This window comes from Vidua macroura, chromosome 14 (assembly GCF_024509145.1).
Source record: "Vidua macroura isolate BioBank_ID:100142 chromosome 14, ASM2450914v1, whole genome shotgun sequence".
Classification (NCBI taxonomy): Eukaryota; Metazoa; Chordata; class Aves; order Passeriformes; family Viduidae; genus Vidua; species Vidua macroura.
Window position 1 is genome coordinate 14,326,864 of NC_071584.1, and position 25,114 is coordinate 14,351,977.

Consider the following 25,114-nt stretch of genomic DNA (forward strand, 5'->3'; position numbering starts at 1 on the left):
CCCACACACCCTAAACCTCAAAGGGAAGATAATCCTCACAGTTATTGCTCATCTAGGCCAGCACGGCTCTCCAAGGAAGACTCCAGCTTGGAAGTGTGAAGTGTTGAGGTCTGCAGAGGGTGGGTGGCAAATGCTTTGCTCCATTTGGATGTAACCCTCACTGAAATGGAAAGGGAATACAAAAAGCTGCCCCATACACCCAGGGACACCTCTGCAGTTTAACTGAAAGAAGGAACCAAATGAAATCAAAAGAAGTGACCTTCCATCTCCCAGTTATATCTGCACAAGACTGATTATGATGCAACAGCAGATGGTACTGCTTTTTCCTTAAAGAAAGCATGCATGCTTTAGGGACCTGTGTGCGACATTACTGCATCAAGAAGGGCAAACCAAGCCTTGTGGGAGACAGGGAGCTGACTTTTGAGTCAGTAGTTTCAAGTTTGAGGCATCTGGCACTTTTCTGTGCAAGGAAACCTCAGGACTGCCTCCTCACCACTGGCTATGCTGCTACTCCCCACTGGTCCTGGGTGACCTGCAGCACAGCCACCTCAGTGCCAGGCTGGGAGTGCCCCAGGGCAGCCACAAATGCCCATCGAATGTCCTGATGCAGTGACATGCCAGCAGCAGGACATGGATGACCAAGGTTTACCACACTGCTCAGGGAAACAAACAGCCCCCACTCACAGCTCCAGCCCATTCCACATCCACTGGAGGTACCTGTGCAGGGTCTTCCCTTCCAGCTGGCCCATGGGGACACCAGACCAGCCCTGTCCTCAGCCCTGACCAAGCACCAGCCTCACAGCTGCTCGTGTTGGTGCCAAAGCTGCCCTTTTTGGAGACCCCAGTCTCTAGTGAAGTGCTCTGCTCTTTATTTCTGAACTGCTGCCTGCAGAGGGTTTTGGAAAGGGCTCAACTCGGCTCTACACCTGTTCTTATTAAAATCCTGACATAAAACTCTCTAAGACAGTACCACAATGCATTAAAACTAGAATTATCTAGTAAGGACAAGGCAACTGCATTTTGAAGGAGCAAGTATGACTTTAGCCTAGAATGTCATTCATTACTATTAGGAAAATACACAAACCAAGGACACTTCATTCTATACCATTAAGCTTTTTAAAGTATCTGGGTGACACCACTGTACTAAATAACAGACTATCACTTTCCCATGTAATTTGTTTAATAGGCAGATGAAAACATTAGAAAGACAAAAGGGAGTTTTTATATTCTGATCATTTACATTTTATCTACATTAACAATCAAAAGCATCATAAGCAGTGAAGAGACTGTTGTCAGATACCATTTTGATGACATGCATCCTTTTAAGTGTATCCAGTGTTCCTCATATCATTAGAAGCAGGGGGAAAATTAATAGAATACTAATGGCCAAGCAAGCTCCAAGTACAATAACTATTCCTTTTTTTCCTGTTCATATTATCAGCCCATATTTTATCTCCATTTCTTCTTGAAGACCACTTGAAGAAATAAAATGGCAATTTGAATATACTGCCTGACAAATTTCTCTCCCATGCTCCACTACACCTGAAAGGCTACCAGAACCATGGGGAAAGCTACGTATTTCTATACCTTCAGGCTCTTCCTTCCCACCCTTTTTTTGGTTTTTGCTGTGATGCTGAGACCAAGGTTTTTTGCATGCTCATATCAATACACACCTGTTTCTTCACATCCCCTCTTTTGTCCATACTCAACTGCTGTCACCTGTTTACACCTGGACTGCAAACCCCAGAGAAAAGCAAGACCAGACACCACCACCACAGTCCTATATAGGGGCTAGGTGGAAACACTTGTGTATTTATAAGCCAGTGCTACCTCATGGCAATTAATGTGGACAAGCTGTCCCTAATCCCAGATTTCAGCAAGAACTTGAATTATCCTTTCCTTAGTCCTACTGCGAAGCTCCCTGATGATCCCTTCCTTTTAAAGGACAAAAGGAAAACCAACACTGAAAAGGTCACAAAGGATTAACAGCACAGCCCTTTGGTATTTTGCCTGCTCTTGTGCTTTTTACTGGATCTCTAACTCTTACAAAGTGCATGCATGCACCAAACCCAGCTGGTTTTCCCCATTTTACTCCCACATGTTCCCCAGGGCAGCACACGAGGAGCTGTAGTTGGTGTGTCTCTGCATGGAGGGGAACAGAGACACAGAATATCACAGAAGAGCAGAGAAAGTCACAGCCTGATATCTGTAATTAGAGAAAAAACAAATTTATGAAGCAAATAAACTCAGATGTGTATTAGCTCTGTACTCTTAAGTGCACACAAGGTTATGCCTTCTGAAGAGTTTCCATTGCTCCCTTATAATCCATCCTTAATTAGATCTTTTTAGCTTAATGCAGATTTCCTCTGCCTAATGTTCCTGCTGTCCTTCCACACCTCACCCTTGCCCCCTTATGTTCTCTGACAGAAGCCCACCACAACAGGCAAAGTGCCAACATGATTAATTTTTCAGTAAAAGCCAAGTTGTTGTTTTCTCAGAAACATTTTACACTTCAGAAAACGTCAGAAATGTCAGAGTCCATAAGCAGAAACAAAATCAGAGATCTGCTTCCCTATTAATACTGCATGACCTCCTCAACCATCTCACTCCGGGAGAGGAAGACAGTGGGAGGGGGCCAGGGAGCCAAGCAGTGTCAGCCACTGGCTGGTTAGAAAAGCCGACAAGAATTAAATATAAGGAGCACCAAACCAAATGCCTATGCCTTGAGAGCAGGCCGAAAAGCTGCATGCTGTTCAGAAGAAGGGGCATGCAAAGCCCAGAGGAGAGCAGAGTGGCAAGGCTTGATCCTCAGTGCTCAGCCAGCCTTAAATTCCTTCTTTGACACTTCTGCATGCAGAGGTGGCAACCCAAAATTACAGCTGTCTGTAGAGAGGATGAAGGCAAGTGCTGTGTTAACTCTGCTTGTCTCTCAGAGGGACCCCTGAAGCCTCCCCTCAGTGCTCACCCAAGACAAGGCAGGGGGTCATCTTCAGAAAAAACACGTGGGAGTCCTGATTTCTGTCCCCTGTCACCCCTGAGCTCAGCTGCTGCTGTTTTACTGCGACCTCAGCTCCAGTACGAGCACAAACACCCTTCCTGAAGCCTGCAAATACATCACAGTGAGTTATGTGCACTCTCAGACCTCTACAAAAACACAAAAGGAGATCTATCTCTGCATCCCCAGGAGGGCTGGGACAGACGGGCATTGAAGGTGCAAGACACCAACCCCATTTCCACAGGAGTTTTACAGCCCTAAAGATCCAAAGGCTCAGTCACCACCAATTTCATCACTTGTTGTAGCTGATAGCCAGTAGTACCAAAATGTGTATAAACAGGGCAGATTGCCTCTTACCCAAAGCAACTCAGCATTTTGGTATTGCTTAAAAATCACAGAAATATTTAGGCTGGAAAAATCCTTTGAAGATCAAGTCCAACTGCTGAGCCAGCAATGACAAGTCCATCACTAAACCATGTCCCCAAGCACCAGACCTACATGATTTTTAAATCCCTCAGGGGACAGTGAATTAGTGAATAGTGACTCCCCTGGGCCACCTGTTCCAAATGAAGCTTTGCTCCACTTTTTTTTGCTGGGGGTCCTTACACTTTTTATCGTTCCATGAACCACAAACATCAACATTACTGACAGAACTGAGCAGTGCTTTCTCCACAAAAGGGTGACATGAGGCTCCACTTGGGCTACTGCAGCATCTTCTCTGCAGCTCCTGTTACAGATAAAATCACATCTTTTCTTTCTTTTCTTCCTCCATTTCTCCTCTCCTCTGAGCACACTAAGGAATTCTAAACATTTTCTGGCACATTCATAGTGTTTAGAGTCAAGTCCTTGAACAGGTGATCATTTTTCAGCCCATAAACTAAGTTCCCTTGCTGGGTTAGTCCCCAAAGGGTTTAGAAAATGATATAGCATGGAAAAAATATCCACACATGCCTTAATTTGCTTACACTGACTCCTGCAGCATCACAAACACAAATGAAAAAAGAGGCAGAGCCATTTACAAGACTGGAACAAAACTTTTCTTTACAAATGCATCAGCAAATAACAAATAAATTCAAACTTATGAAAGATTTGCTTATGATCAAGGTTTGTTTTGTTCATCTATTACACAGACTGATTACAGGATGAATGAAACAACATCACAGGCATCTGAGGTCTACATGGCCACAGCAGGTACAGCTCACACTGATGCAGCTGAGAGGAAGGGGCACATTCCCTACATCCTATATCCAGAGGATAAAAAACCCTCTCACATTCCACAAGCAAACTCACTTTAACTGCAGCTTTGAGTCCCTTCCAAATCTCTGAATGAATGATCACACTTCAGAACAGCATAAGAGCTTTCTGCAAGAGACATTTAGATTAAATATCATAACTGATTACAGGAAGAGCTGGTAGCCCTGCTTATTACAGTTGCCTAATGCTTCTGATCTTTAAACCTATTCCTACTTACCTATAATTTTGCCAGACCCTAGCCATCTGGACTGCAACTTCATGTGCCTTTTGTCTGCTTCAAGCAAATTTTAATTTCAGCCAAAACAGTTCAGCTGCTTCTAAGAACAAGGCAGAGAAGAAAGATTTATCTTTTCTTTTTTGCCTACAGTAAGAAATCCTGCTGACCTTTTCTTTAATCAGCTAAAGCATTTCCCAGACTTTGAAACAGAACTCAGCTTTTGACAGGATTTTGTTCAAGTCTGTATAAACATTAACTTTTTGGTGACAATTTGAGAGTGTGGTCAAGTTGGTGCGTTTTTGCTGTATCTGCAGGAACACACTCAGATCCAAATCATTTTTGTCTTGAGAGTGGGAAATAGAATAAGAGTTGAATTTTTTTTTATATTTACAACCATGAAAGCTCATGCTTTTTGAGAGCCCAGGGCCTGTTGCATTAATGCTTCTTTTTATTAACTTGAAGACCAAGTGGAAGCACTCAAAGCTGGACACTGCTCCTCCAGCTCTTTGCTTTGCCAATTTCAGAGGACCAAAGGTGTGTGGTGTAAAAATTAGCTTTAACCAAAGAAGCTGAACCCAAGCCCAAGACCTAGAACCTGAATATTTATTGTTAAACTACAGTGAACACAAACTTAAAAGGTCTTCATTGGTGTCCTTCTGAATTTTAGTTTTTCTACCTGTGAAAGAAATGTGCTTCTGCTCAGTGTTGAGCATTATGAAGCAGCACGAAAATAAAGTATTCACATGCAATTGAAAATTTTGAAGAATTCTATCTTTAGATGTCATTTTAAAGTATTCAAAAATAGACATCAAACAACAAGGAGAGCGAAAGCAACTCATTAAGGGACACCCATTCAGTGCCTTCACACAAGGGAAGAAGCTTGTGGGAAAACACATGAAGCTATAATTAAAGGCTGTATTCCAGTGCACAAGAAACCAAATTGAGGTTGCAGAGATTGCCTGGTTTGTTCAAAATCTTTAAAAACTTTTCACCCTCAGTGATGTCCTTCTGATGCAGTTTTCTGTTGGTGTCAAACAAATCCAGGAGGATCAACATGCATCTGGAGAGGTTACTTTCTTCCAGCTCTGTATCTTCAAGATGCATTTCAGGACCAAATATTTACTTACTAGTGAGTTTAATTATTTTTCATGGTTATGTCACAGTGAAGCATCACAAGCCAGACAAAGAAATGGGTTTCAACCTCTCTCCAGTTCAAACACTGCCTTCTCATTTCATGTGAAGCATTTGCTTTTATTTAACACTGGTAATGCAGTGCACTTTATAGAGCATCTTCAAGGTAAAAAACTATGCAACCTAGTAAAAAAATAGCATTATACTGTCCATTAGTTTAAGAAGCAGATTCTGAATCACATCCCTTAGAAAATGAACCATTTCTTCAAATGTCAAATGCACTGTTTACTCCTCACCGGTAGCAAAATGTGATGTACAAGGTTACCAATATAATTTCCAGGCCATTATCTAAACAAACAACCTATGAACAAAGCAAGAAAGGGGGAAAAGTAGCTTATCACCTCCAGCTTTAAAGCTGCTGCAAATTCCAACATGTAAGTGCCATCTTTCAACAAGCACAGAAGAGCTGCTCAGTATGGAAAAATACCTTTAGTCTTTCTTCAGAAATCACAAAGCTCATTCCCAAGGACCATGAAGGCTCCATCAGTGCTCTTCAAGGCAAATCTTTCCCCCTTTTCAAGGCTACCCCTCTAAATGCAGGCACTCCATTGATTACAGCACTGCAGCCTCACAGGAGCTGCAGTAGGAGTGTGACCTCCTGGTCCCTGCAGTGGGTGGCTTCTCCTCTGTGCCAGCTGCCAGGAGCACCTCAGAGCACCTCAGCCCCATCCTGGGTCCCACTCCCAGAGGAACCCAGCAAGGCTGGGCAGGTATGAACCCACAGCAAGCCAGGAGGTGTTGGGCTGTTCCTGCAGAGCCTGCCAGCTTTCAAGCCATGCCCCAAGCAGCACAGGCATCCCCCTCCTGCTGTCCCTCATTTCTACAGAGGGTGAAGTCCAGCACACAGCTCACAAAGCAGCCACACCATCCTCCTGCTGGACCACAGGCAACAGTCACCACCTCTGTCTCCCTGATCTCCCCCAAAACCAGCTCTCTGCTGAAGCTGGGACAGCCACAGGTTCTGACATTCATATTCTCTGGACAGAGAGACATCATTCAGTCTCTCAGAAGAAGCACAGAGAGAAGAAGAGAAAATCTTTATCTCTGCTCCTCTGTTTTCCCCATGTGGAATGTGGTATGGAGATTATTTACCTGAGGTGATTGCTTGATTGGACTCTGGTGAAGGTTGTTTGGGTTCAGTGACCAATTGGGTCCAGCTGTGGCTCGGGCTCTCAGCACAGAGTCACAAGTTTGTGAGTAGTTAGGTAGGTAAGAAGTAAGTATGTAGGATAGGATAGCATCTCTTTAAATAGTATATTAATGTAATATAGTATAGTTTTAATAAAGCTATCCTTCAGCCTTCTGATCTGGAGCCAGACATCATTTCTTCCCTGAGTCGGGGTCTGCTGCATTTTTACTGTAACGGGTCACCTCACACTGCTGCCCATGGCAGTGCTTTGGCAGGGCCAGCCTGGTCAAACACCATCCTGCCTCCAAGCAGCACACACAGCTCTTTGCAAAGACAGAAAGGTCACCAGTCATCACCCTGGCTCCACAAGAAGCTGAGCAGAACTATCCACTATCCACTGCTAGGCTCCTGTGTTTCCTCAGCCAAAAAAAAAGTCCAAATTTTCAATGTGTCTTACTGACATATTAACAGAGGCCAGCTCCTTGTGACTGAAGTGTTTGCTGGAAGCAGAAATGCTGTGCAAGAGATTCAGCACTCTTCTTGTCATTTTTCTCTTTAGACAACCCTTTTTTTTTTTTTTTTTTAATGTCTTACCTGCACAAGAGGAGGCTCAGCTGCAGAGCCACCCACCAGCCCCACTGAGGCAGGACAATGCCTTATGTCACATGTGACAATCCTTCTCAGGCCACCACGCAGCTCTCACCGAGTACATGACCATTCCCACAGGTCTCATAAGGAGGTGGATCATGGCTGTGCAGCCGGACATTGTACATCAAGCATTCCCCTGACAGCATAAAAAAACAACCTTAAAAGCCTCGTCCAGAGGGAAGTTGTGCACCAATCAATGAGCACAGATTTCCACAGTACCAATGGTAGCTCTGACCCTGTCACAATCTAGGCTGGCATTCTCAGCTGAAGGACCAGGAATGCTGTTTTCTTCCATTTAAAGAACTATTTTGAACTTATGAGTCAATATTCAAGAACAGTTGATAGCCCACTTACATGGCAGACTCAAGCAGATTGAAATAATTTCATAATTAAAAGGCAGTAAAAGTATGTGTGTCATTTCAATATAATTCCTCAGAAATTCAGTAGCAAACTGATTTTATTTTTTAATGAGATAGATTAGAGAGCATGCATTGATCTGATTAGTCTTAACATTCCTTCCTCCTTTTAATGTAAACCAATCTCCTTACATGGATTACTAAGCCTATTTAATTTCCTTTCCTTAGAAAAAGGAACATCATTTTTCACTGTGATCATAATAGGAATTTGACCAATACAAATACACTGCATTACTGCAATCTGTCACTCATCAATTTCCTTCAAAAGGAGTGAATTCCAAAGCTGTGAGCTGTAATCCTAGAGGCAGTCTTACCGTTCTCTACTGCTTTTAAAATTGTTTGTTTATGACACTCAGTCACAGAATTTTTTACTTGAAGATGACAAATTTGAGAAGAGCTAATCAGCAAAATAATTAATTTCCAATTGATCTACACTGCTCTTTGTTTTGCCTTGTCTCAGAGGGTTGGTTTTTTTAATCTTCACTTGCTAACCAACAGGTTTGTGATTTTTTTCTCCCAAGCACACATTCAGATAATTTTTTTCCAATTAAGTTTTGGGGGTTTTTTTAATAGTAACAGATTAAACATACAGTGCTTCCTACATTTAATCTGTCATAGAAGATGCATTAATTCCTAAATGCAATACTTAATGGACAAGGCTTTACTTTCACACATCAGAATTGTCACTTGTCTCCTGTGCATCCCTGGCTGCCACACACAAACCCAGATGTGCTTCTCTGACCAGCCAGTGTGACACAGAACACAGTCCAGCACCCTTCAAAAACACCTAAATAAGCCCAGGCACTGTGCACACCACAGCAATCACAGATTCCATCTAACACTCTCTCTGGAAGTGTTCAAAAACCACGTGGATGTGGCACTTGGGGACAAGGGTTAGTGGTGGGCTTGGCAGTGCTGGGTTAAGGGCTGCATTCAATGAACTTAAAGGTGTTTTCCAACCTAAATGATTCCATGACTCCCATGACAGCTGCACTCTGAGGGCTGCAAGCAGACACAGAACCAGGTACTGCATCCCAGTGTACCTGGATGGAAAGGACTTTTCCAGGCACTCTTTCCACAGTCCAGCCTGCATCCCCTTCACAGCTGCAGGATAAAAAACCTAAACTCAAACATACTGCTGCCACAGAAACAAACACAGAAGATCCCTCTCCACCATCCATGCCAGGAGTATCTGCTTTACTTTCTAATGAGCAGTAGAAACAAATCTGCCACAAGCACTTCTTTGATACCAAAAGCAATGTGGAGAGCTCTGCCTCTTCTGGGCTGAGGGAATAAATCCAATTTCAAACTACTCAATTTCACATGAGTAGTGGAAAGTTTGACCAAGGCACTGCTATGATTTTTTGAACATTTTAAGTATAAAGCCCCATGCTTGAAAACTGGATTGTCAGTGCCTCCAGAGTGTCCAAAAGTTACACTTTTGCATGCACCAGATAATATAAGAGGCACTCCCAGCCACACACACTCATGAGGAAAGCTGTCATCTGTCCTCACTATCTGAGTGGTGTTTTTCACAGATTAATATACTTTCACAGTAGAATGAAAGATTATAAATTGCTAAAATTGATTTCACATCAGTGGTGAAGTCAGAGTGAGTAACACACCTGAGGTGACCCAGTCTGCTCAGGGGAACGTGAAACCACAGTGTATTGACAGTTTAATTGGCTCAGCAAGAGTTCATTTCCCTCAGATGAAATGCACCATTGGCCATTTTATCGCTATATCTTATTGCTGCTTTAAAAGTGAAGCAGATGACAATCTAGCCAAATGTTTTCGTTACAGAGACAGCCCCTGTCTTTACTGCTGGGTGCTGGCTTCCTTCCCCCTTTCCTCCCCAGCAAATGCAAACTAGCTCTTGTTTGCATTTTAAGCACTTTGCAGGATGAGAATGCCTCTATATATCCTTTCAGGACAAGTGATGGAAGATGCTGCTGTGCCCATTTCTGTACTGGAACTACAAAGGATAAAACACAAATATTCAACAGCACCAAGCAGTTCTATAAATACCACATTCAAGGGTAACATGACATTTATATCACCTTACTGCAAGCTAAAGAGATGTCTTTTGACTGCTTTATAGTGTTGGGAGGCATTTAAAGAACGTTAGTACTTGAACTATCAAAAGATGATAACTTGGAGCTCAGAAGGTAATTACAGAAAACAGCCCACTTGTGGAAGCAGAGACATGGAAGAACAGGGAGCCCTCACTCCCTGCTGTCTCACAGCTCAGACAGGGAGTGCAGGCAGAGCTTTGTGCTCAGAGCAGATGGGACAGAGGCAGCACCACCACACAGACGTGGAGAAGCTGCAGGAAGTGCCACAGGTACCCCAGCAAGGCCGTGATCCTCCTGCAGAGCCCAGCCCAGACACCTCCCCACCCAGAAGGCCTACATCCCCTGTGGGGCTGCAGCATTAATGCCAGGGAGCAGCCCCAGGGGCACACAGCCAATTCCTCGCTCACCCCCCAGAAGCAGGAAAGCACCATCCCCTTCCACAGCAGAAAAGCAGCAGAGCTGCAGGGGACAGGCACAAGCATCCAGGAGCTCCTCCACACACTCTGAACTGGGGGCCCTAAGCCCAGACACCAAGTGCCATGCTCAAGAACTGCTGAAGCAGCACGCAGGCAGTTACAAAATGCCCCTTATTAACCTCCAAGCCTCATTTCACCAACGAGGGGAAGGACATCAGCAGTGTTTAATTGCAGGGCAGAAACAGAGGCACGACACAGGGAGGGATCTCAGCCACACACAGCTCCCCACTGCTGCACCCCTCAAGCCATGAAGGCCCCAAAAGCAAGGGCTGGGGGGGCAGGGATATCTCCCACTACACAATTTACTGCTCTGTGGACATGCCAGAGGGTGGCTGCCAACTCTCTGCAAAGGGCATATAACACAGAACCTTCCTGCAGCAGTCAACAAACAGATGCATGGAAATGCAGGTGGGAGCACAGGAGGCCATCGGTGTGGGGATGCACTGCAGAGCTCAAGGGGGGATGCAGGGAAACAGGAGCCAAAGCCAACGAGGTCCCTCCTGCAAGGAGACACCCCAGAGACACATGCCAAGCTCTCCAGCTATCAGAAAAGCTGTCCAAGATGCAGCAGGATTTTGGGGAAATCATGAGAAATGGGACCACTGTGGTACTGGATGAGGCAGGAGAGGGGGAGCCCAGGCCACACCTCAGGCTCAGCACTGTGAGAGGCACTGAGAGGCTCCTCTGAGGGACGACCCATCCAGCACCCCCAGAGCCCACTGAGCTGCATGCCAGTGCTGTGCTGGCAGTGAAACTTCAGGCAATGGGAGGAAGAAACAAAAGCAAAACCAAACATCTTTCAAAATACCCCTTCCCGGTAGCATGCACTGTCATACAATTCTTCCAAAGCCGTGGTTTATGTGGCTCAGGAGGGCAGTTTCATGCCCTAACTCCTGCATGATGGATTTTACAATTTGTTAAAGAAACTCATCAATCCTCAGCAGTCATTTTTAATGCCCAGAGCCTCCACAATCTCCCGCATTTTGCTGATCCCCCAATTTCAAATCATTTGAAATTGCTGCTACTATTACAGCTCTGCTCCTAAAGCTAAGCATTATGGCACACTCCAGACTTCCAGCTTCATGTGCTGGTGTAATAAACAGATTAACTGTGATTTATGAACAATAAGTTCTGGTTATTTGAAAGGAAACATTACCTCCCTAGACCAATTCTGACAACCAGAGATCTCTCATTATGCAGACATTATTTCCACCTACCCGTAATCATTGGTTTAGAGCATCGTTTTCGACCTGGTAAATGTATCACCATAGTTTTCCACTACAAACTTTGTGCATCCAAAGCATCTGGCAGGAAGCCCCACCAAAGGCAGAACACCAGCCTGAATTGACCCAGTGAGACAATTCCTATTTTAAATTCAAGTTATTAAAGAAAGATAATATTAAAGCAACAACAAATTAAAAAGCTTTTGCAGAGAAGGGCCACAGTGGAGACAGGTGCATCACAGAAGGGTCCAGCCAGACTCCAGTTAGCAGAGGACTAATTAGGAAGAGGAATGATAAGATGATAACAGAGATCTGTTTCTTGACCTTATTTACTTGTAAAGTCTAATAAGAGTTTTAATATTCTCTTCCAAGAAATGTATTCATTTTGTGAGTCCACTCTAAAATGTCAGCTTAGTATTTTACAAGCCCACAAGCAGGAGTTGACATTTTCACATGCACTTTTCACCTGAAGCTACTAAACCGACCACCCCACTCAGGACACTTTGAAGTCCTGCTAAGCATCATTTTATACATTTATTCAGTTAATTGCAATCACTTTCCTCCTGTTTAGAAAAGCTGAGCAGCCCTGCACACTGGTTAGACAGCCAAGCCCATCCTCACAGCACAGCTGTAACCTGCTGGTCACATCTCCCCTCTGCAGGGCTGGTTCAGCTCCAAGACCTCCACACTCAGTAATAGTTATTGACTGTCCAAGCTAGAGACTTCTCCCACTTGCCCCATATCACCTCCTCCCTCCCCAACACACCAAGGGCAACAACGCAGTGCTAAAGTCCACCCAAGACTCTTCCTACTGCCAACACCTGAAAGACCTTCCTGAATTACCAAAATTTAATTGGCTTAAAGACCCTGGAGTATTAAACTATTCCAAATGATAAGAGACAAGCAGTGCTGGTATCTGTGGACTCATCTTGGTGCTTAACATGCAAAAGCTCCCACCACACAGCCCAATCTCTTCTCACCTAATTGCTACCTGTATCTTGGATTTACCTGTGCAAGGCATAATTAGTAAAGATAAAATAATTTATATAGTTAAACCTCTTTAATAGAATAAAAAGAAATCTCAGCTCCCTCACCTTGACTCTAACATTGTAACAGAGGCTCGTGAAAAATGAAAAGCCTTGAAGGATTTGGAATAAGAAACTTGGAGAGACAATCGCTAATCTTTTATCTTCCAGACTTCAAGCAGAATCAAGTTCTTCAAAGAAAACCCAATAAAGCCCAGACATTTTCATCATAACAAAATAAATAATTCAGTCATACTTTAGAGGACTCCAACATTAGGATTGGCTATTTGATATATTTGTGGCTGAGGTGCCTCTAAACTGATTAAAGATAACCTGATAGAAGCTTGCAATGTCAGAACTGCCTTCATTCCTGACAGATATGAATGGATAGTGTAAATAACAATAAATAACCAAAATGGCTGCATTTATGCCTAATGGAGGATTTACAGCCTTCAGAGCTGCCTGGTAGGACTAAGAGTTACAGCTCTGCCTTTATCCTACCACAGCACAAAAGGAGAGATGAATTGACATCCCTCCCCACAGCACCTGCTCTGCCAGAACCACCAAGGGCCCTATCCAGAGGAGGAAAGGAACAGGATTCTCTCATGAATAAGAAAATAAACATGTACAGACAGGTTTGTTGGTGTTGATTTATTATGGTCTTCCTAAAACCACTGTGAAACACACATCCCAAAAGCCCCTCAAATCTCCGTAGCCCCTGCAAGTTTCCCCCAACACAACTTTTGTTATTTTCCAGCTGCCATCTGCAGAAGGGAAGATGCTATTGCCTTTGAGGGAACAGACCAGGTCTTCATTTACCCCTCCAGGTCTTCATTTACCCCTCCAGGCCTTCACCAAGGGGGCCTCAACTGCAGCATCCCAGGCAATTTTTCAGTCTGGTTTACTGCATTTCTAACCTTGCCACCAGCCACTACATTCCCAAAGCTCCAGCAGCACTGCAGCCCCACAGGAGCTATTTGGGAAGCGGATGGAAGCAAATGCTGCACCCACACAAGCACTGGGGCAGCTCGACTCAGGGTCAGGAACAGCCACATTTTGTATCTCACGATTTACGCCACTGCCAGGGACCGCAGAGCGGAGCCACTGACACACTCCAACAGCTCCGTGTTTGCAGCACGTGGGAAAGTCCCTCCAGGATGGGGCTGGCATCAACAGAAGGGGCTGCAGAGAGGCAGCACGAGATCCTGCTGTTCACTTATTTGAGCAATCACTTAAAATACTGAAAGTAGCTCTTCCCAGGAGCTCACTGTGCAGAAGCAGCCCCTCACAGCCAGCTCTCCTGTTCCTGCTCTTCTCACTTGATGGAAGGGGAGATTACCAGGAAATCTGACACAAAGAATGGGTGCAGATGCTGCCCTGCTCCCAGAGGTCCTTCTGTGCTTAATTGTGTCTCCATCTTTCCACTTTTTCAAGTAACTTTTTCCCTTGAACAGAGAACTCGTAGGAACGTACCACAAAAGCTGCAAGTGAGCAGTTGCTAAAGCTTTAATTTTCTGTTATCCACAGAGCAATGTGGCCAATATGCAGGGCAAGAAATTAAGTGAGCATTCAAAAGCAAATTCCCAAGCTTGGGAAGTAGGAGGAATCAGGCTGATAAACATGCACACAAGCCAACCCCATGGAACAAAGTTCTTTAGTGAGGGGAAGGGGAGATGAAGAACTACACTGGTATTTTCCTGCTCAAGTTTACCTTTCACAAAGTTGAGCTGTTTAGATTTAAAATTTAGGAAATCAGCAGAATTCATTGAGGGATTTTGTTATCATTGTTTCAGTAGGAGAAGACTAGACAATGGCAGGGCCAGAAATTCCCCCATTGAAAAAAGCAAATATCTAATATCAGAAGAAAAAGAGTGGAGAAACCAAACCAAAGGCAAGGTTCTCATGGTTCTCTCCAGCAGCTGAGTTGCACAAACTACTGGTTAGTTTGCATGAGAACATTTAACAATCATAAATGTCAGATGACAAAAGACATTTGAGCAGTTCTGAGGTGATGGGGTTCATCCCAGCTTCAGAGCTGAGAGCCCCAGCCAGGAGGTACCAGCATGGATACACCAAGGGAAAATGAAAAAAACTGCCCACAAAAAAAAATCCTGGAGTAAGATTTAACTGCAGTCGAGGCAGCCACAATCCATTTTAACACTGTCAAACACAGCAAGTTTCCAAAAGATTAAATCACTACTTAAATCATCTTCATAATTTTAAAAAATGCCTGTGAGATAAGACCAGGAGCTAATTGTACCATTTAAATTTAGTGAAGGGAGGATTTTTTTGGTTGGGATTTTTCCTTCTTAACTGCAATAAAGAAAAAGCCCAAGGGTCTAAAACTAATAATCTAATAAACTTTGCTAAGTGAACATTGTAACAGATAGGCCCGGATGAGATTTCCTGTAAATGCCAGACAATTTCCCTTGATCTTTATCAGCAGAGATGCTGCTCTAGCTTCAGCAAAAAGAAATTAAATTTGGTGCAAAATAATAACATCTGGGTGAGATTCTGCTTGTCAGACTAACAGTCCCTTTAGATGTCAGGGTAAAAATATTAAAATTAACTCTGAAGGATTTCACATTTGTGTTTTTAATATGAGTGGTTGAGCTGTGTTTCCATACCAACACATTTCCCCTCCCTGAAGAGAGATGCAATTATCCATCCCCTGCACTGGGTCCCCAGACTGGGGGTCTGACCCAAAGTAAAACACATTGGGAGCTCTCTTCCCTGCCAGAGCACATCTCAGAGCTGGCACTGCTTCCACTTGTCCCATCCCTGCACTCCCAGCTCCCAAAGCCACAGGGAATCTGTCCCCAGGACCTGCAAGAGATGCTCAGGGGCCACTGGGGCTCCTCTTCCCTGACCACTCCAGCATCCCCCCAGTAGCTGAGTGCCCTGCCAGGGGCATCCTGCACAATTTCTATAGCTGGAACAGCCTCTGGTATTGGAGCCTTCAAAATACTCTTAAGCAAGCAGCAATCAAAAAAGATCAACCTATTTTAAAAACTGTTCTCCTACAAACTTCCAGACTAATTTTAAAGATAACAAAAGTAAATGGTGTTCAAAGTCTAATGAATCGTCCTTCCAAGTCCAAAACACTTTATACAAGATAATTAAAGTGAGCTCCTCAATGGCTCCAGCTAGGAATTCCTCCACTGCAAAAGGATTGCTAACAATTTTTAGTCACTTTACACTTCTTTAATAAGCAGAAATGGTCAGAAGCTGTTCAATTAAATGCTTTTCTTCCCCACCACCAAGAATGGCAATTCCACATTCCAGAGCGTCTCAGAATAATTTCAGCTTCAAAACCCCTGCACAGGTCCCTGGGCCAGGGTGGAAATAACAGTTTAAAAAAAAAAAAAAGAGGGGGGATAATAAAATCAAAGCAAAGGATTCAGCTCTCTGCAGAGTGGCAGAAAGTTCAGAGGCAGAGCACCCAACTGCTGTGCACAACCTGCAGTTCCACAGGGCTTCATTCCCACATACAATAAAAACTAATGTTGCAGTTTCTGTCAAATGGGAAGGAGGGAGGCAGACAGTTTGTATTCCACACAGGTTATTCACCATCTCTGAAGCTGGTCCACATTTCCAATGCCTAGGAAACCAATCTTTCATTAGTTTTACTCCATTCTGGTTATTAGAATTGGATCTTAATGGTAACTGCATTAAGAATTACTGGGGGAAAAAAAAACGTGCTGTTATCTCCTCAGCAATTCATTTGATCTTACATTAAGAAAAACAACATATTAAACTTCATCAGTCAGTTGTGGCCCAGAACAGAGCTCTGCCCTGATCTTACAGGCTTCAGCAGGTCTTGGGTCTTGCTATTAGTGAGGCATAAACAAAAATAAATCAATTATTCTGCAAAAATATCATCATGAGGGAAAAACCGCTTGGTTGCCCATGACTTCTTTTTTAAATACAGGCAAAAACACCATTAATGCAGAATGATGGAACCTGAATAGGACAGCACTCAACAAATAAGCAATCATTTCACCGCACATTAACCATAAGGCCCTAAAAAAATATTGCAGATTTAAGTGGCACAAAGTAGTACGTATCAACATTAAAAAAAAAATCTATCTAAAGATCCATTTTGAAAAAAAAAAAAAAAAACAACCAAGCAAACAAACAAAACCATCATATTATTATTAGAAAAAGAGGTGCCCCAGACAGCAGAGAATAGGATCACCAAGCACTCAAATACCCCAAGGGGCACCAGGGACCACATTTGGGAACCAGCAGCCTCTGCCACCTTTCCCACAGAATAACCCACTTTGTTGTGCAGTGGATACCAATAACAACACTCACAGTTGAGGCAGATCTCACCAAGCATTACACTGAGGTGACAACCAGATCACCTCACTGCAGCCCGTATTTTGGGACTGACAGAGACAAGACAATACTTGCACAGAGATTTTAATTCTTGGAAAGGTGGGATTTTTTGGGGTGGTTTTTTTTGTTTAATTTGCACCTCAAGAAGTTCAGCCTTTAAATTTCTATTCATTCTTACAGCTGCAGGAATATTTAGGACAAGCCCTGCAGAGCAACCATTATAGCAAACCAGGTATATTACTAATCATAAACCAGCATATGTTATATCTACAAACACATGAAAACAAGCAAACAGAAAGCCACTTGCACTTCCAATTGCCCAGTGCTGAGGAAGAGGAGCAGAAATGCTGCCTCCTCCTGCAGGTGACTGGAGCACCCCCAGCACTCACCTTGGAAGACAGCAGCGTTCTGGATGACCAGGAATTTCAGCTCCATGCTGGCAGACTGCAGCAGCTGCTCCATGTTCAGGCGGGCGGCTGCCTGGTACTTCTCCTCCATCTTCCTCGAGCAGCACGTGGAGCCCTTTGGGATACAGACCTGCAGATCAGTCCCTGGAGAGGCACAGGAGAAGTAGACAATTCACATTAGGAGAGGAAACCAACTCCAAGCATCACTATGGCTGCAATTACTGTTTGGGCAAATTGGTGACATTTCTGGAATTTGTCCTGAGCAAGCAGCTTGGCCAAAGGAAAGGGTGGATAAGGCAGAGCCCAGCTTGCTGAGCAGTGGCCCCCTCCAGCTCCAACACACCCCGAGCACAGACGTGCCAGTGCCGAGCAGAGCGATGCCAGCCTCGCCCTGCTGTCCCCTGTCTGCCCACAGCAGTGAGGAGTCAGTGAGGGCAGGAAAGATTGAGTGGGAGGTGGAAAACAGAGACAGGATTTGAGGTTGTGGATTTACAGTGAATAGATGTATGGAGTGCATCAAGGAGGATATGCTTGTGATTTGCATAAAGTAATTTGGAAGTAACAGTGCTATTTGCCTGCAATTTCTACCCTTTTCTATCCCCAGCAAAAACAGTAACAGCAGAAGGACACAACTAAAATTATTTATTTGGCTTTTTAGTGCCGACTTTTAAATTGTACAACCCCATCCCATCCTTCCTCCATTGCAACAGGCAAAGCACAAGGCCCATTGCTTCACTCGTGGCTGTCCCACTGCAGAGGGACAGATCCTGAGGGATGCTCTGAGCACTGCACAAGATAAGAGCCTCTTCTGCAGCACCTTCACTCATTCACCAGGATGGGACAATAGCCAGAGGGACACCACTTGCTCTGGCATCTCCAGCACTGCTCAGTGATACTAAACTTCTTTTTTTGACATTCCCAAAGCATTTATTCATGGAGAAAGTAGACAACTTCAAGAGAAGTGTTAGCTAAAAATAAATAAAATCTGGGGAAGAAAATAGAAATCTTTCTAGGCTCAGACAAGAGAAGATGAAACAGAAGAGCTGGAAGTAGTGGCAAAAAAAAGACTTCATCTTCCATCAAATTTTAAGAGCAAACTGAGGCCCCAAACATACAAGCAGAGCAACAAGCTTGTATCAAAGCAAATAGCTCTCCTCATGCAAAACACATCTAATTTGATGCTGCTCTTACAAACTCAAACAGCAGAAAACAGCTCCATTAAAAATGGCTATCCAGGGTCAAAGAACAGCCAGCACTCACATTTCATTGTCTGCCACCAAACTGCATCATGCCCAAAGCAAAAGCAATTCCCTGCTAGGTTCAGCTCTGCCAGGAACCTGGGTTGGGAAGCAGTCCCCAGGCCAGTGACCAACAGCCCTGGCAGAGTGAAGGCTCCTCACACCTCTCACTCTGCCTTCCTGCTTGTTATAGAGGGTTTTTCAACTCAGTAAAAGCTACTTTGGTAATTTACATCTTTGCTCTGGTAGGATTATCCCTCCTTTCAGGTTCCTGTCTTCTCTCCTTCACAAGAGTCTTTTACCACATCCACTCTCTCCCTAATTATTAGAAAGTGTCAAAAGTCACTTTTGCAAGTGTAGTCTAGAAGAACAGGATTAATATTAATGTCAGTTCAATCGTGTGCCTCCTGAAGAAGAGTCATGCACAGTGCCAAGGGAAAACCAGCTGTCAGGGCTCAGGAGCAGCGACAGCAGAAATCCTCCTCCCTCCAGCCCTATCCCTTCCCCGGCACAGCATGGGAAAAGGAACATGAAACACTTCATCTACAACATGCATTGCACGTGGAGAAAGACAATTTAACCAGTGCAGGCCCTGCTGTTGCTAAAAAAAAACCTCATGTAGTGGGGGAGAGAGAGTCCACACCCCCATCCTGGCTCCATCACTCCCCACTGCCTCAGTTTCCCCTTCAGCAAAGCAGGATGCCCAACACAAGTCCCTTCCTCAAGCCCTCTGACACAGGGCCAGCACCACCAACGTCTCAAGCTCAAGCCTCAGTGATTTGTGAACTCACCCACTCCAGAGGAGCACAGCGACAGGTATTTCATGCATTGAAAAAATAAAAGGGACCATAAAAACCACGTAACAGCAAGATACTGCATTAATGAGAGAAGCAGTTATATAACAGCAAGTTAAAGAGGTTTTTTAAAGTCAAACTCAACTCAATTTACACCACGAAAAGGCTTAGCATGGTCTCTTTAACACTACAATACACCCATAAATTTCTTTTTAATATAAAGCTTATTTCCTCCTACATTTATTATATTACGACACATTTCAAATTATAAAATAAAAATCCTTCCATGATTAATGGAAATACCAATATAGAAAATCTGAGAGTTGGCAATTAAGAGGTCTCTGCAAGTTAAAGCCAAGGATAGGAAGCAGCAAGGTCATCTACTCACATCCCATCCTTCTTTTTAGCAATTAAGCCAACTTCTCCCCTTAAATGGATCTTTTTTTTTTGTGCAGTAAAAAGACAGACGCATGCTGTATCAGAGCAATCACAAGGAGGAGGAAAAAGCCTGGGAATTAACTCAAAATGTTTCAGAGACAGCCAACTAACATGGTAAGAAACATCATGGTAAACACAACAGGACAACACAGGCTCTTGGAAGGTGGCAGGGACAAGGTCCTTCTTGGCACAGTGCTGCTACAGAGGGACAGGGAATGGGGGCCTGAGTCCCATCTGCCAGCTCTTTTCTGCGTATGGCTTTCCCAGATGGCCAGCTGGCTCAAACACTCCATCTCCAAGTCCCCCAGGAGCAGCAAGGACGGGAGGTTTCAATGCCAGTCCCCCAGGAGCCACTGACCCACCTGCTGACCCCAGCCCCAGCAGACACAGATGAAACCGAGACAAAGCTTTTGACCTGCAACTGTATTTGGGGTTTACTCATGCCATTGCTTGAAGAAGGGCCGGGGGCTGCGCAGACCACGCGCGCTCCGGATGCGTGAAGGACGCAGAGACACGAACGCCTGGGAACACTCAGCAAGCCCACGGAGCAGACACGAGCAGTAAATGAATTAGGGTGCCACACGTTTCCGACTCCAAAAAAATGCACGGGAAAAGGTCCTGTGAGTCATCAAATCGTACCTCAGCCTCCCAATCCACCCCCTCTCAGCATTTTATCTAACACAAACACCTCCAGCGATACTCCACTCCGGCTTGTGAGATAGCAAAGCCCATTCCGCTGCCTAATGGCCCTTTACTGTTAAGACCGTTTTTATCTCCCAACCTACACAACCCCTTTTTCTTAAAGTTTCAAGTCATTACACCTTGTAATGCCAGTCTCAGCCCTTGCAAACAACCTTCTCCTTTTGCTATAAATCACTACGAACTCATTTTCAGAAAGGAAGTGTCCCTCAAATTACTGCGACCGTTTTATTAAATTGCATTTGGATGCTCACACACCAATCTTGGCAAGATTAGTGAGATGATGAGATGCCAGGCACAGCAGCCTGACCCTCTGACACCCAATTCTCACGGCTGAGAAGGCACTGGCTGCAGCCCCTTCCATGGGTGCAGGAACACTAGGCACCATCAGAACTGTGCCATTTATGCCATCTTGGGGAACAGCAGTGTAAATGCTCCAGCAATTTCGCATACGCTCCCAGCTGACAGAAATAAACTCTAGAGCTGCACTAATTTCAGCAGCACCCTGCCTCTTCCTCCTCCTGACAGGGAATTTTTACTGGCGGTCGGGTAGCAGTGAATTTAAACCATTACATTTGACTTTGATGTACAATTATTCCCGCAGATAGGTGGTTAGTACAGCAGAAGTGAAAATTATTTCAGTGGATTTAATGTCAAAAATAAAAACCCTCAAGATTGTCTATGGGGACTTGTGGACTCCTTCACAAGGCTGAAGGATTTTCCTTTGATTTTAAGCATCCCAGGATAGCTTCAACCCTGTCATCTGATATAGGCAGGCAAGCTGTGCACACTGAGGCACACAAGCCTTCCCACCCAGATCCAATGGCAGCTTAAATCAGATTAACATTCCCCCCAAATTTACCCCAGGCATTGCCAAAATAAGAACCTGTCCCTGCTTAACGCTACATTCCTGCAGCCTCCTCCCCATGTGAGGGGGCTCTGCTACTCCATGCAGTGGCACCTTCGCCTTCTGCAGTCTGGAAGTGTCAGAGGAGTTCCTCCCACCCTCTTAACTCACCATTGGTACTATTACCCACAAGAAATATGCTGGTTTGGGTCAATTTTCCTCCTCCAATTGTTTTGCAACTAGCATCATGCTTTAAATAGATAAAAGCAGTGACTCAACATTTAAATATAGTGGATTTTCCCCCAGCTTTTTCAATACTTTTTATTAAGAACCTTTTAAATTGTGTGATCAGGGGGTTGTACATCTGTCAGTGCCTTTTAATGCTCAGCATCTAGGGGGAGAAAAAGGAAATGCAACTGTTTAGAACCCAGATTTAATGCTGATCTTTATAAAGCTAATTAAAGAGATATAAATTATAAACCAACCTCATCCAGTAGGTGATTTAAGTTGGAACAGTATGGGTACTACATGGGATGTTTATTACTGCTTAATTATCCTTTATTTTCTATTCCATCTTGTGTTTCACAAGACCATCTGACTCTGGATTCCTCCCCTGGTCTTTCAATGTTGGCCAGATGATTCTCATGCAAATCTAGCACCCTATAAAACCAGATCTTTTAAAAGAAAACATTGCAGTGAAAAATAGGTTTTAGAGTAAAAGTTTCCTCCTAACAAAGGTATAATCACTGTCATCAGTGGAGTTAACTTTGGGCACCCACTCCCCTCACAGATTTGTTACAGTCACATGCACACATCCCACAACCATTGCAAAGACCAGGAAGAACACTGTTCAGGATGTTGTTAAAGTTAACCCCTGGGGGAAAAAATAAAATTAATGATCTCACTATAAAACCACTGCCTGGGGAGGTCACTAAATTTTAGGGTTCTGCTCCTGCTCTCTTAACTATCAAGAGAGCAACTTGCAGGCCTGAAATAATTAAGAACAGAAAACTCAATTATCTAGTAAACTAAGCTTTTAAACCACCGTGCTAAGCTAAATGGAAAGGCTGCACAGGGAGGAGCATCATTAGTCCCACTCAGGAAAAACAGAATAAAAGAGCAGGAGTACAAAGGGAACCAGCTCATGAGCAAAGGCATATCGAGTTCAGCAGGAAGAGTTGGGATTTTTAATTTTTAAACTGTACATTGGCATACAGCAGCTGCCAAAAAAAAAAAAAAAAGAAGAAACATGCTGACATGCTCAGCCAGCCACATGTAAAGCATTACACCTCAGCTCCAAAAGGTTAATCTCCTATTTTCTTAGGGTGAATCCATATTTGCTTCCATCAAAGAAAATGAACAAAAAGCTGGAAATAACACTTTGCTGTGGGAGAAGGAAAAGAGACACGCCAGCAGATATTTCTGTCCAAATAAATATTCCTGAGTTTTCCATTGTCCCAGAGCAGAGACATCCATCCCCTGTCCCCATCCTGCCAAGGCACCAGCTCACCCCTTCCCCTCTACCCACAGACCACAGCCCAATTACCTGTCACCACCAATAGAGAAACCCAAATAGCAAAGAGGAGAGAAAAACAGACCAGGAGAAATGAAAATTCAAGCTGCTGTTTATAGATAGGAGAAATTATGCAGAGAAAAGACAAATGGAGGAAGAAAACCAAGACAGGCAACATAGGAAAAAGAGAATTTAGTTATTACTGAGCATGAAGCTACCCCAGCACAGAACCACAGGCTGACTGAGGAGCTGGCATTCAGTCTCATCTGCATCAAACCCCAGGAAAAGCACTCTCCCATCACCCTGCCTTCACTCCCCTCCAGCACAAGAGCTCTGATCCAGGTCCAGTCAAGATGTTGCCAAGAATTACATCCTCCCACCCCTCAGAACAGTCAGCCACAGCTGACAGTAGTTAGGCTTTGCTGTTCCCCACCTCTAAGCAGGCCAAAGCATGCTCCAGAGTGACAAAAACCTGCTCCCCTGACTGCAGGACCAGAGGAGACCAAGCTTCTCACTGCCTGGTGCACGCCTGCAGCTTCTCCCAGAACATCAATGCTGCTCACGAAACAGCATGACACTTCCCTCACATTTAACAGAATTGCTTTTGTTTTTTGTTTTTTTTAATTAGAAGTGTGGTCTCTGTCTACTTCAGAGCTCTCCTACAGTGTGCTGTGCCAACGTCCCTCCAGCCCACACACCACTGATGCAGTAAAACTGAGAACTGAGCTGTGGGACATTTCTCCTGAGTGAGTTGCAACTCAGCAGCATTTCCACCACTTACTCCTTCAGCAACAACTGCTCATAATGCAAAATGGGACTGCCAGAAACAATTGTTTTCTGTTTGTGTCAAAAAAAAAAAAAAATCCACATTTTAAATAAGTTAACTTCAGTTTCTCCAGGTTGGTGTGATCCATTGGGAAAGGTTCTCAGAATTGATTCCACGGTGATTTGTGGCTGGGAACTCCAAAACTTTTTTTAATTGACAGATGTATGAAAGGAAGAAAAGTAATAAACAGATGCCTGGAAAATAGTCCTTGAGTGATGTTCCCCTATTACAGAGATTTATGCAGCTGCTACTAGGAGAAGCAAGTGCTCTGAAGTGTAATTACCACACAGAGTCATGCAAGATGGGCCAGATCCAAGGTATAAGCAAGCAGTCATTGCTTTAATTATGATCAAGTTTATGTACTTAGGCAAATGTAAAATCCACTTTCGATTTGGTATGTGGGAACTTTATCATCGTAACAAGCTGGAAGCATTCACTTGAAACACCAGCCCTGTTACGAGGTATTGATCCAGCTGCCCACAGGCTCTGCAGAGAGGCAGAGGGCTCCTTACTCCTCCTGGCTATCAGGGATGCAGCTGGGGCTCACAGGGGAGTGAGAACATGACTGAGGAACCCCAGCAACCCAAACCCTGCTGGGAAGGGAAGATACCAGGGCAAAAACACCCACTGCAATCACAGCCAGGCCAGGCTGGAGGACACTACTGCTTTCTGGGGAAGGACCGATCACATTGCAGCATGGCAGCCCCAGCAGCCCCTCAATACAACGGGAGTCATCCTCCAGGAACCTGCCCACCCCTCCATCACCTCCCTGGAGTGTGTAAAAACATACTCAGCAAAGTTACTTAGGAATCAAAGCAGGAATCTCACTGATTTTCAAATAAACAACTTCCCTTCCTTCTGACAAACAGAATTTGTCAATTCAGTGGTGAGAAGAGCAGCTCTTTCCTGCAACTCTTCAAGCAAACGTTTCACTGGAAAGTATTTCCAGTGCCACTTCCTTACTGACCAGGAGACTAAGGCCACGTGGGACAGAGAGAGAAGAGATGCTGTTCCTGCAGCTAGTCTGAAAGGAGCATTAAGTGTTGAAATTTATATGAGAAGAGAACATAAGGACAGGTAGGGATAGGAAATATCTCTCACCAGGACTTAAATCTAAACTCCCCTCATATCTCTCACAGCTCTTGATAAGCTGAGGACTGCTGCAGTCCTACAGACCAGAAGACTTGGGATTTGCACCAGCAGGCACAACACCTCACAGTCCCAGCTCAGGGCGCCCCATTTCTCCCCCTCCCTCCCTCTCCTGTGCTGCAGCAGATCACTGCTGAAGGAACTCTTGTGTTTCTGGCCTGTGTGACACCGAATGTGAGAAACGTAACTCAACACATCGTTATTAAAAGCAGC

General features: G+C 44.3%; 1 protein-coding gene across 2 annotated transcripts in view; it reads right to left on the reverse strand.

Annotated features, from left to right (window-relative positions):
- Positions 1 to 25,114, reverse strand: part of GPC3 (glypican 3) — a 145,496-nt gene that overhangs the window by 118,977 nt on the left and 1,405 nt on the right. For both annotated transcript variants that reach the window (XM_053990519.1, XM_053990520.1), the window contains exon 2: positions 17,380 to 17,541. In XM_053990519.1, coding sequence (XP_053846494.1) covers positions 17,380 to 17,541 — 162 coding nt within the window. The remainder of the gene's footprint in view (positions 1 to 17,379; positions 17,542 to 25,114) is intronic.